The sequence below is a fragment of the Cuculus canorus genome, chromosome 4 (assembly GCF_017976375.1).
Source record: "Cuculus canorus isolate bCucCan1 chromosome 4, bCucCan1.pri, whole genome shotgun sequence".
Classification (NCBI taxonomy): Eukaryota; Metazoa; Chordata; class Aves; order Cuculiformes; family Cuculidae; genus Cuculus; species Cuculus canorus.
The window spans coordinates 10,392,840-10,406,385 of NC_071404.1; the positions used below are offsets into that span (position 1 = coordinate 10,392,840).

Below are 13,546 nucleotides of genomic sequence, written 5' to 3' on the forward strand. Positions count from 1 at the left end.
TCTCATAAAACCTACAACAGTTCTATGTCATACAAGGAGACCAAATCAGCACTGGGCACTTATGATTTACAAGAGTATCTGTGCTGGTAGATCCAAGGCACACTAACTTCATTGCAGATTTATATCCCCCACAGAAAACATTATTCAGATTTGACACAGGCAGATCAAATCTGCCTAATGTGTGAAGTGGCCACTGCCACTTCCCAGTATTTTGGGAAGGGAGATTCTCAGCCAGTGGCAGGCGATAGCATAAGGCAGCGTGAAGTGACAGCTCTGATTTACTGCCCCTTCTCTGTATGAGCGACTTCCATTTTCAAACTTAAACTAATTTCTTTCACATTACTTGCAGCACGAGCAAGACTTAAGGCCAGTTTGTTTAACAGGATGGCAGCTGTCACTCCATGTAAACAGACCCCGAAATGAAAGAGCAATCCAGCACATGGAAGTAGAAAGTCCTGACACTTTAATTATCTGAAGAGATTACAAGATGAAAGTCTTCCTCGAGGCAAATGTATATTAGTATTGATATAGTCATTGTGCTTTTCGGTAAGAGAAATAGGAGTCTGTATTTACATAAGAAACTATAGTGTCTGAGATCTTTAAATATCATATTTATGGAAATGATTCTGAATTACAGCATTTACAAAATAAAAACAAGCTTGAATAAATATTCAGTCCATTAAATAAGATTTTTTCACAGAAGCAACTTTTTGTGCATATTTATTTCACAACTGAAGTTTGTTGTATTTTTTATCCTATAAAAGAAGCATTAAATTTGTTGGTTTTTTTTTTCTAAAAATAAAACTGCAATAATCATTGCAATGTGAAGCCTGAGATTTAAGCCTGAATAAGTATCATTGCTTACACCATGTTACCCACCTCCCACCAAGTGCCCAGCCCCACGCCTTTCCAAACTCTGGTGAATGCAGACACTCCAACTCAAGAATTCCATGGGAAGGATTTCAGGAACATAATAAAAATATAAATAAGGTGAGGATAACACATCATAGCTGACACTGCCTACAAACAGCATTATAAGGCTTGTGCATCATATATCAACTAAGTGAAGCTGTTTCTCTGATTCAAAATGACGTTAGTGCCCAACTGTTGTACTCTTATATGGCTCATTAACACGGAATATTAAACCACGTAACAAAGGGAATGTCCTTGCAAAAATGAATTAAAAAAAAATCAACACTGGCCCATTTTGTTTTCCTATTTTGAATGACAACCTTTCTCGAGCACGATACTACAAACAACTTCCTCATCCTTCTTTGTATTTATCACTTTGAAACACAGCGTGTAACACTGCAAGTCAGGAAAGGGGATACAGCAAAGCGCTCTTGATCTTGTTTCCTCTATAACCACAGCACACACTGTCTTGTTTTTCATGTGGCGAGCTCAAAGCATGTCCGAACGCCTTTGAAACCTCAGTGCTCAGGGAGCTCTTACTGCAAATAGTTTGCACAAGATCACAGCATGAATCCAGGTGAGTCTTATTTCTTTCCTCTCCAAGTGGAGAGAAAAATTAATTCCTGGTGTTTCAAATAAATACAAAACATCTTCAGACTTGTTAGCATGAGTGAAGTAAGAGTATGCAATATTTTACACAGTTACTCTGCCAAATGTGGACAACAAGTACCCTTCTTCTCTGGTTGACCATTCTGTAGGACCTTTTGAATATATCATTACACATTTGCCTTTTAAAAACCATTTAAAAAACTCAGTATGAGAGAAATAATTTGTCATATCTACTGAATTTTGCCACTAAACTCTTTTAAAAATATGTATTTTAATTTTAATTAATTCATTTGGTAAGCATTTCCTCTGAAGTTTGTTAAGTTTTAAACGCTGTTATAGAAACCAAAGCTCTGTGTTATAATTTTATTAACAGGATTCAGCATGTTGCAGATTATAAATACTTCCAAACCTCCAAAATATGGAACTGGAAGTTGTAAAACTTCTTTCTTAGAAGATAACTTGGGACTTATTGCTTTGCTTGGTAAATGAAAGGCAACAGAAATACACTGCTTCAGGATTCTCAGTGCTTCCTATGTGATCGACAGAAAATTTTGCCTTTGTAGATATCAAATACGGATTTGAAATAGTTTTGCTTTAATTAATCCTAGCATAGGTAGCACAAGTCTAGTAATGGGAAAATTAAACCGCAGCAGGAGGGAGAGCGCTGACATCCACAGCCATGCTGGTATTCTAGTGAGCACAGAAGTGTCCGAGCTTTGGGACTGATTTGCTGGGATGGACTAGTTAACAGCCTAATTCTGTTCCTAGCATGTAAGATAAGCAGCAATGCCTGTTTGATTCTCTGAGCCCTATTTCCTTCCACACAGTGCATTTGTTCTGCATATGGCATCGTAACATTACTGTTATAAATTTATGGAAGACTGTACTGTAGCCTTAGAGCTACAGACGCTTCATACTTCCCTTTAGCAGCTTAGTAAAATGCAATAAAAACTGTACAAAATTTATAATAATGGATGTCAAAGCCTACACACCCTCACAAGGGTCCCTCTTTCAAGTTAATTCTTGGCTTAGGTCAAATATATCAGTCCATGTAAGACTCCAGGAGACACACCAGTAGTTTAATACGTCAGATACCAGCTTTGTCACTATAGAAAGGAGTGACATGGAACATGTAACAGTGAGTGCAAACACGGACAGGCTTCATCTGACCATAACGAGGTAAAGGAGCAGAGTGAGAGGAGCAGCGGGAACAGAAGATCTGAAAAACAAAGAGGGATATTTCACTTTAGTTCCTTTGAAGAACTGGATGGGACAAAACCTATTTCAAGAGAGGGGAGAGAAGACTCTACATGTGCATTAGAACCCCCACCCTCCTCAGCACAGCAACTGGAAGCCCCCTGCAGGCAATTCATAGCATGATGACTAGTTAATCTGACTGTGTGTAGCCTCTGCAACGCAGGTGCCCAAGCACCGACAGGCAAGCCTGCCTAGTTCTGCTGGTCACAGGGCAAGGCAGCTTCACCAGAGGTGAAAAGAAGCATCTCTCTCCACTGGCTTTGAAGAAAGACTCAGAGATATTCACAAATATTCTCCTAAGTTCCTACCCTTGCAAGTCCACTATAATGTTAACAAAACCAGTATCCTTTTTAACTTGCACATTAGCAAGCAAGTGAAATGGGACTGCAGATTTCTGGCTTCCTGAGGCACATGACTGCTTTATTCTCCCTCACTCCCTATTCCTCCCCCACAAACTTGCAAAGCAGAAGCCCTGTGCACGACAGTCCTTCTGCAAAGGTTCAGAAAGCAAAGCAGAGGGACACACCATCCCTGCAGTGGAGCTGTGCATCACCCCTCACAGTGCAGGCTGCTGCAGCTCATTAAAGCTGAGAGCAGCAGTCCAAAGTGATTCCTGGATTTGGGGTGTCTGTTCCAGGATATCAACAGGGAGTTCTGCCTTTTAGCAAGCAAATGCTTACTGCTGTATAAAAGTCAAAACTCTCCCATCCACATTCTAAACTTAAGCTCAACAGTTGACAGCCAAGACATACAAAACTACTTGTGACTTGAAAACCCTGGCAGAGTGCAGGCATTTTGCTGTGCAGCCGAGTTTGTGGCACGCATAAATTTGCTGTTCACTTTAGCGGATGGTTTCTCACATTTGACTGAGTCATTACCTTGCCACAGCTCCGACAGTGGTGTTTCCTGCGAATGACAGTGAAAGGAGCTTTGCACGCAGTGCAGTAGCTGCAGGCTTCATCTGGAACCCAGTCAGGAGGATCTGTCAGAAACACAGCAACAAAAGCAAATATAAATCAAAAGGGTATAAAAATAAACATGCAATTACCAGATCCTCAAGGGAGTAAGGAGAATAAAATATAATGGCAGCTGCTTTCATCTGAGTTTCTCGAGGTGCTTTGGGCATAGCCAGCCAGGTGAGTTCGGGATGCCCAACAGGGGCTCAACTCCTCCCTTCTCTGCCAGGTGCCCACCTTTGGGCAGAGCTCAGCAGGCACTGAAACACCACACAGCAGCTTTGGACTTGAAATAAAATATATCCTATTCAACTGAAAGTGGCAGGGAAGAGGAGATAAGCAAAATAAAGTACGAAGGCCAGAGGCTATTGAAGTAGAGCTGGAACATGGGTGTTCTCGTCAATTCAACCAGCCATCAAAACAAGCTTAAAGCTGAGATCATTCCCAGCCTCTTCAGCCCTTCCTACAGAAAGGCTGACTGCTCTTCTGCAATTAGGCAAGCAGCTCTACAGATAAGAAACTCAAAGCCTGATTACTGTCTGTTAAATTACTGGGACTCTTACTGGAAGTCACCAGTAACTACAGCAAAACCACAAAATCAAGTGTACAAGACTGAGTAAAGAAAGAATCTGACTTCTATCCCTAACAGCACGTTTCATTTCAGTTGATTTATCCTGTGAGCTCTCTAACTCTCATAAAAGCCAAGCAGGGAAAGATTTGGTTTTGGCAAAGCAGAAGTTATTAGGCTCACTGTTGCGGAGCTGCTTCTGCTAGCGACAGGCTGACGTGACTTCAGAGCATCTAAAATGATGAGTGTTGAAATGATGTGGCCGAGTGCTTAATTATGTTGTTAAAAATCTAACGAAGGGCAAAACAAGTTATATCCAGAAGGAATCCATGGACACAGTGAACGTGAATTGCTGGATGTATTTGCCCAAGTTCCCTGTATGCAGCATCTCTCCAAGCATTATTTACAGTATGCAACCCATGCAGTTGCTGATTTATAAACCTGACATGCAAGATCCGTGCTTCAAAGAGCATATTATCAAACAACAAAATATATCGTGCAGTTAATGCTGAGGTCAAGAAGGCTACAGCTATAGGCAGAAAGAAGACAATTAAATGAAAAATCCACTGTATTGCTCAAACATAGCTGTAACCAGTTTTCATGTGTTTGTCACGTTGCAACATTTGCCAAATTAAAAGCAAAAAGGGATATAGCATTCAATGCAGAATATGTTCAAAAAGCAGATTAATAAAAACAAAGGGAGCTTCAAATCTTGACTCAGCTTTTACAGGCTCCTCTAAAGTATTTTGGAAGTCAAACTGGTTTATGAAAGCAATCTTTCACTTAATGAACAAACTGGTCTTCTTTTTTTCACCTATATGGTGAAGAAAAGGAGGTCACACTTAGCAGTCTTCACCTCATCCCTGGGAACAGTTCACCAGAAAAACGTTCTGTGAGGACAGAAGGCTACAAATTCCTTCTTGAAAGGCAGGCTTTCCTTCAGCAGCAGGGAGATGCAGGACTGCCAGCTTAAGTTGAAGAGTTAATAGCAATGAAACCAAGGAATTTTCCTTTCCAGCTCTTTTCCTTCCCTGCAACCTCCCCAGCTAGTACGTGTAGCTTGAACAGTGAAGCTTACTCCTAATGGGATGCTGATTTGGGAAACATCATACCATTTTCATAGGAATCTCTGTTCTGAAACCATGGCAAGCATCTCCATGCTCTCCATCCAGGAAGTCCCTTGGGTTACCACATATATTCCAAACAAATCAAGTGAGCCAATAATGATATTCCTGTTTAACACTTACCATTAAACTACACAACCTTGATTAAGGTTTTAGGGATTTAACCATCCCATTGATTCTCACTAATTTAAAGACAGAAAAATTTAGTAAGTTACTCAAGCTCTCTGCTGCCCGTTTTCCCTTCCAAGTGAACACAGAGCTGATGGAAGCAGGTTTGGCAAGATGCCTACTTTGCTACCAAAGCTTTATCAACTGCATTATAATGTGGGCTACCACGTTCAGCTAGTTACTAATTATAATATTCAAAGAAAGGACACAAAACACAGGCCCTTTTTGTACAAAGTGCAGCATGCCAACATGAACTGCAACTTCCGCAGCATCTGGTACCAGAATCACTCCTTCCCTTAAATCGTGATTAATCCAGACATGCTACAAGCTAATGCAACCTTTCCACAAAGACTCTGGAGCCCATCGACACAAAGCAGCTTCATCAGGTCTCTACCATTCAGGTTTTGTTTTGTTTGGGATTTTTTTTCTGTTGTTGCCCTTGAAGTGCAACGTAGAAATCAAATTTTTTTCACTTGACTTTGTATAGATTTAATTGTCTGCAGTGCTAAACAAGAATTTCAAAAAAACCCCATGAGAAACAGCAAATTTATTTTGAATAATAATAACCTCATAAACTTATCATAGCCATATAATCCCTAGCTCATGGTTACAGAATTACTTGACTGCCAGATGAATAACTCTGCAAATTTTGTTTTTATAATTGTATTGAAAAATAAATCACATCCTACAGGTACTCAATGTATAGAACCACTCCACAGAACGTTCCCTCATAAGAGGGACTCTCTCTACCACCATGTTGGTGTCATGTCCAGTGCTTCACTAAATTAATACTTCAGTACAGTGAGTTAAAGGGCACATTTTCCCCCAGACAGTGACTCAACCACAGTCAGGTAAGGTCTACATGGCCAGTCCCCTGCCCCACCATTTCTGGGTTTTAGTGCCCTCCTAACATCCCAACTGCTCACACCAAGATCATCTGCACTGCAGCACACTCCAAATAGTAACACTTAGTTATGTAACAGCTTTTAACATTCCAAATGCTGTACAAACATTAATTGCTTTAGTCCTCATCACCCGGCTACAGTTAGTGAGTGTGTGGAGAGAAATCAGAGAGAGAAATGTCTTGCCCAAAATTACGCTGAGGTGCACTCCTGAAATAACACTGGAAATAAGAAACTTCAGCCCATTTGCCCTACATCTTTGCTTCCAAGCGTCACTGAAAAAGTCCTTACACCGAATACAAACGCAGAGGCTTCATTTTCAAAGTATACACTTAGAAACTAAACACAACCCTAGATCAGAGCCAAAGTGCTTCCACTGTCAGGAAGGGTGAAGGCCTGAACGATTTGGTCTCTCCAAGCTCACACAAGCCCCAGTGGCAACAGGATCAACACCCCTAGGTCCTCTTCACAAGTCTCATCCCGCTCAATCTGGGGAGCAGCCTTTCTGACTTACATATATTAATGATTGAGTCATCAGGCTTTTTATAGAACGGGTTTTTGAAATATTCTCTGAAGAGCAGTCTCATGAGGGGATAAAGCTTCAGTATGAGAAGCATAATGAGTTATACAAATTAAACCCCTAGCATTAGCCTGAAGACATGCTGGAAGCAGAGCAGCAGCACCGCACCCCTAGGCTTTTTATGTTAAAGTTCTTCACCGGGCTACGCCGCTCTGTTAGCTCTGCATGCAGCAGCAAATGGCAATATCCAGTCTGTAAAGCACTTTCTGCCTCTGCTCCAGGGATTTGTACAAAGAATGGAGGGAAAACCTTGTTCGCGGACTAATTGGCCCACTGCTTTATCATGCAACGAGAGTTAAGGGAAGTCTGTTGGGAAACAGATGAAGACCATAGCACAGACATCAAAGAGGAGGAGGGAGGGAGGGAAGGGATTAACAAGACAGACTACAGAAATAAATTTTTGAAGCAAACATTAAAAGCACATACAGAAAAAAAGGCAGAGAAAGGAAGATAAACTAGAATTTAAGTGAATAAGAAACAAGTTTAGGAAAAGGAAAAGGCACAAGATAAAATTAAATAGGGTGAAGACTGAAAAAGAAAGGAGAAACAGTACTCCCAACTCTTAACTATTCAAAAATCTTGCATTACATTCTCCTATAAATTATGAAATTTTATAGTCTTTTTATTCATTTTATCCTGTAGCTTTTAGAGTACACCTTAACATGTCTCTGCAACTTCACTGGCTGAAAAAGTTTTCTGTTCTATAAAATTTAAAAATCTCACATAAAACCAAAAGGCTGGAGCTTTAAGAAAACCACAACCACACTAAAAGTTATAAATGCTGTAAATACTATCAAAAAGCATGTGACTTCATTTTGCTTGAATATGTGCAATAGATCTACTGCAGTCCCATCAAATCTTAAAAATCATGGAGAACATCTGCATTCCAGATCACAAGTAGAAGAGAGCCTGGACACGGATCCATCGGCAGTGTTGACTCAGACAACATGAGACCAGAAAGCTCATTCAGGGGTGCTGAGACCCACGAGCCAGGGTTGAGGGGTGGCAGAGGGAAGTAATTCCAAAGGCTGTTAGAGCTCGCAGAAGACCAGTTTCGCAAGCCTATACTCCGGTAGAAAACAAACCAGAAATCATGCACACCACGACCCACTGCTGAACAGCAGCTACTAAACCCTAAGCTTGCGGTGGTGCATGCACTATGGTGGTGCAAGCTGGGGAGGGGCTGTTCACAAAGGCTTGTAGTGATAGGACTAGGGGCAACGGGTATAAACTGGAGAGGGGCGGATTTAGATTAGACAGTAGGAAGAATTTCTTCACTGTGAGAGTGATGAGGCACTGGCACAGGCTGTCCACGGAGGTTGTTGACTGCCCCATCCCTGGAGGTGTTCAAGGCCAGGTTGGATGGGACCTTGGGCAGCCTGATCCAGTGGGATGTGTCCCTGCTCACGGCAGGGGAGTTGGAACTAGATGATCTTTAAGGTCTCTTCCAACCCAAACTATTCTATGATTCTATGATTATGGCCAAGCAATTCAGAGTAAAGATTCTTTCTGCATATTTTGTTTTTATAAAATATTTCTTAATACAGAACTCAAACTGAAAGTTCCTCCTGCATCAAAGTGTATTAGATTTCAGAGCACATCATGCATACCCCTGATTATACTTTCACCAAACTAACCTTAAAAGAGCTGTTCCTACAGCAGCCGGTGGAACTCTCGCTGCTGAGGCTGTCAAAGTGCATTAGCCTCATAGCTGCAAAAAAGGTCAGATGGGCTTGCTGTAGCTTTTCTGATGAAAGCAGGATTGGTAAATTCTTACAGTTTTAAATATGGAAAGTAGAGAACTAAAGTGACATAACTTTACCTCTCACTTCAACTGCCAGAGTAAAATGAACCTTTTTTGTCCCTTCTCACGCATAATTTTCCACATGTCATTCTGAGCAATCTCAGAATTTTATATAAGATACCCAGGATGCAATCGTACCAAAGTAATCTTTACCTGTGCTCAATAGATTTAGTGCTGATTACAGCAGTGTTGAAATCTTTCAATAAAAATAAGATTTCTGCTTCAACAACATTATTTGATGAAAATTTCGGGGGTGAAGGAGAAAACAGAGGCACAGACTTACTAGATTCAAGCATGCTCTTGTCTAACAGATGCCTTTAGATGGAATATCTGTGCAAATCTAGAAAGCTTTCATCAAAGCATGGAGTTTTGCAGACTTGGGCTCAAGCTTTGCTCTGCTTTGTTGGACACAACCTTGAATGATGACATCCTGTGTCCATCCTGGACAGGTACGTGATCAGCAACTCGTTCTTTGGACAAAATAATTATTTACGTAAAATGAAGCAACTCTGACAGAAAATACTGACTTACACTGGGATAAAGTTCAAATCTTTACTTAAAATCAGATGAACTAGAGACTTGCGTCTTCCATATAACCATTACTAGGAGTCTTTCTCTGCAAGAGCTACCAACAATTATAAGCTAGAAGCAAGCTGGCAATGTAGATCTACATACTACATGCCAGAAGAACATGCAATCTGTGTATTTTTAGGACAAAAAAAATTCAAATCTAATAAAAATCCCAGTTACATCACTGTGGAGCTGAAGAAGTCTGTGCTTTGCAGTACTTTGGGTTTTTTTTCCTCCTCCTGCAATGAAGTCTCTACAATTTCCATACTGGGAATAGTCTTTGAAAAGGTAAAAGGCTGTGAGCAAGTTCTTAAAATGTCAGATCGAATTATTACAATACAATCTAAAAGTTGTACAAAATCCTGTAATTTTACATGTACAACTAAGTATGGTCAGTTGATTATAAAATATAGCCTCAATTTGGAAAACTTGAAGTCAGGTTCTTCTCTTGCACAGTGTAAGCAGAGCTGCTGAATAAGGAAAAACTAAGAAGTTATGTGGACAGAATACCTTTGTCCACTGAACTGTGCAACAATTTAACTTCTTTCATTTACAAAGGGTGGCGGGTCATCATTATAAATAATAGAGTAGCCATAGGCGGGTGGAGGAAAAAAGAAAAACTGAAGCACTCAGCTAGGGCTGACAGCTAATTCTAGACTCACTGTGATTAGATTCTGCACATGCAGCAGCATGGGTGGGTTTTCTCGACCTTGTGACTTCTTATTGCAACAAGAACAAGAGCTCAAGCTCTGGGACCATAAATTACAGTATTGTGCTGGTACTGCTGGTTGAAGAGCAGTGAGGACCTGTGACTAGACAAAAGTGGGTGGGCTGGGATATTACGAGATGGAAAGGGATCAAGGAGAAATAGCATGCTCTTGCGCAGCAAACAGATGCTAACACCATTTGGCACGCACATATATTTGTACTGGCAGCCACAGCAAATCCATTATGGCTGGAGTTATAACTAGGTGGCAGCAAACGAGGCAGTTCTGTACGAATGCTACAGGGATAGAGTGAAAATGAAGGTATGGTTACAGACAGCTGAGATGCCACAGCAAATATTTTCACAGAGTGCCAACAGCTTGACAATGCTTTCTGTTTCTCCTTGAGAAAAACTTCTGATTTGTACAGATCTCATAGAATCATAGAATAGTTTGGGTTAAAGATCATCTAGTTCCAACCCCCTTGCAACGGGTTCCTGCAGGGACACGTCCCACTAGATCAGGCTGCCCAAGGCCCCATCCAACCTGGCCTTGAACACCTCCAGGGATGGGGCAAATGCTTATGCCTAGACAAGAAGTGCAACTTACTTTCTTAGCCAGTGTGTAATTTCATGATGTTGACAATTAAAAATATTCACCTTCCCTTAATCACAACAGAGTAATCTTCCTAGGTAATAAATTACCACACAATACATGCATGGTCAAAACTCAGATGTGCCGAAGTTCACTATTAAAATCATCAAGCTGACAAGGATAAACATAATGGTCTCAAGTATGGTGAGCAAGGATTTATGCTTGATCACATTTACAGATTCATAAAGAAATGAACACATAAAAATCCATATCAAGATATAAAAACCCAGAAGTTACTGTGTGTAATATAGATATATGTATAATGTCTATATGTACATATACGGGAAACTGTTCGCTAGTGCAAAGCAAGTTTTGTGCTGGGGCTGGAAACATGATCCCAGACACAAACAGCAGAAAGACAAGCAACTACTTCCCTGATGTTTTTTACATCAATAATACATATGAAGAATGACTCAGCTCTGTCCCAGCAGGGATATATTTATACTAGGTTAACTAGGAGTAACTTTCTTCCTTTTCCAAATGCGGAGGTTTACTTTAATTCATGCATGACCCATGCTGCCTGCTCTCAGTCCCATGCACTGATTATTATCCAGCAGTATTTTGTCCCTAGCTGGAGCTCAGGAACTCCCAAATAACCTTCTCCACGCCCTGGCTTGTAGCTCACCAGGACACAGGGACAGCGGCAGCACCACAAAAGGTTTTGGGACACTGGTGCCTTCTGCTGTTACTGTGATTCAGAGCAAGCACCACTGGTAACAAAGAGCCCAACTTGGTTTTTTTTCTGAGCAGCTGCCACTTAAATTTGCTTTGATTTTATACACAGAACTTCATTCCCACTGGCCCTCTCTTCCACTACAAAACCAGGGCACCGTATTTAAATTTCACTGTGTTTAAGACTCATTTATGGAATATTGTATAAATTAATCTTATATTCTAGGAAAATATATATGGCTTACATTCTCTCCCTATAAAAATAAAGTGTTTTTTTATATTCAGTGAAGTATAAATACATATACTTCCTCAAAATAAAATTCTAGAGCATCAAGACAAAGACAAACATATACACCACAGGCTCATCTGTACTTCCTTCCAAAAACGCTTTCCTTCAGAAATGTCAATTAAGCTGTAGTTCATTGTATTTCAGCCTCCCGAAGGTCACAGGATTTAACTCTTATACCCTTGCCAATGTCAGTTGGCTCATAATAAACATTCATATTTGTTTTATGACCCAGGCCAGCTGGTGGGTTTTATATACAGTAAGAATGAGAAACCTGACAAAAACAAGTGATTCATCTTCATAATCTGAGTAGAGGTTGGAATCTTCGGCAGAATCTTAAAACTATTTGTTTATTTGTTCAGGTTGCTGGGTTTGCTTTTTTTTTTTTTTTTTTTTTTTTTTTTTGGGGGGAGTTTTTTTTATTACTACTCATTGGATGCAATCTTAAACATTACGTACTTTCAGTAAGAGAGTTTTATTTGATAATTGGAAAAAGCTTTCCTGGCAGGTACCTTGCTATATCAATTTGATACATGCTCCTATTCTGCCATGATGGCAGAAGGGAGGAACTACTGATGTGCTCATTTGCTTTAAATTGTTTTCACTTTCAGCTGAAATCATTAAGAGTGACCTGAAGTGTAGAAATGATGTACAAAGAAGATACTACTAATTTTGGTGCAATGCTGTTAACAGATTGGTGCAACGCTCTCAGACTTTGCATTGAATCCATTTACAGTGAAAACTGCTGTGCACCTTTGTGGGTGGCCTGTGGCCCAGATTTGGCCCGGAGGACAAACCTACCAGCTTGCTGCAAGAAATTAGGCACAATGTTCATGCAGCAAAGGTTGCCTTCACCACTAGACATCTTCCACCTACACACAAACATCACTCAAGCTCAGGGGCTGCTGCTTCCACAGTGGCCAGCAAAATTGAGCCAGGTAGGCAGGTATTATAAAGGGGAAAAGGCACATGGCTGCTGAGGTTTAAACACTGCTGTAAGTTTATGCCTCATGGTGGATGTCTTAGGGATAGCAAAACCACATACCCCGCTAGCCATCACTGCATATCTCAGGAGGAAAAAAAAAGTCTGTACAACATCGCCAGCAATGTGACCTGAAGGGACCGGGGCCTGGAATATATTAGAGGTGAGGGGACAGAATGGGCATTAGTACTAAGTTCCCACAAACTCAACAAACTGACCCACTTCAGGCGTACCTTTTTGCAGACCTTTGTGGTTTGTTCTTGTTTGGAAAGTGGAGCTCATCTATGCCTTTTTGAGATATAGAGAATTCCAACCCATCAACAAATTTGAAGGGTAAGTAACAGCAGAGTACACTGGTTAGTTTACACAGCCAGAGGAGCTGTACTGATTTGTACAAGTACGTATTCACAGCATAACTACTTACACACAAGCCAAGTAAGACTCCCAGAGAAAGCCTGCAAGGAGATGGATTCAGACATGCCCAAGTGTACCTGCAGGAGCGCTGGCTAACTGGCTCTAGAGGAATTGTTGGCATAGGAAAACGTCCTGTCAAGGCAGTCAAACTCATGCTGGCATCCAAGTCTGCTTATTCAAAGGGGACTCTGGAACAGGCTGCCCAGGGAGGTCGTGGAGTCTCTTTCTCTGGAGATATTCAAAAGCCACCTGGACACGTTCCTGTGCAACCTGCTGTAGGTGAGCCTGCTTTAGCACAGGGATTGGATTAGATCTCCAGGGGTCCCTTCCAAACCCCACCATTCTATGATTCTGCAATGCCACAAAGATTCACTTTCCACCACG

General features: G+C 40.9%; 1 protein-coding gene across 6 annotated transcripts in view; it reads right to left on the reverse strand.

The window, feature by feature from the left end:
* Positions 1-442: 442 nt before the first annotated feature.
* ZFYVE28 (zinc finger FYVE-type containing 28) overlaps positions 443-13,546 on the reverse strand; it is a 154,711-nt gene continuing 141,607 nt past the window's right edge. For 4 of the 6 annotated variants that reach the window (XM_054066095.1, XM_054066092.1, XM_054066091.1 and 1 more), the window contains 2 exons: positions 3,657-3,760; positions 444-2,740 (listed from right to left, as the gene is read on the reverse strand). In XM_054066095.1, coding sequence (XP_053922070.1) covers positions 2,609-2,740; positions 3,657-3,760 — 236 coding nt within the window. In that variant the 3' untranslated portion in view covers positions 444-2,608. Of the gene's footprint in view, positions 2,741-3,656; positions 3,761-13,546 lie in introns of all 6 variants that reach the window. The other 2 variants (XM_054066094.1, XM_054066093.1) reach the window with 1 other exon arrangement.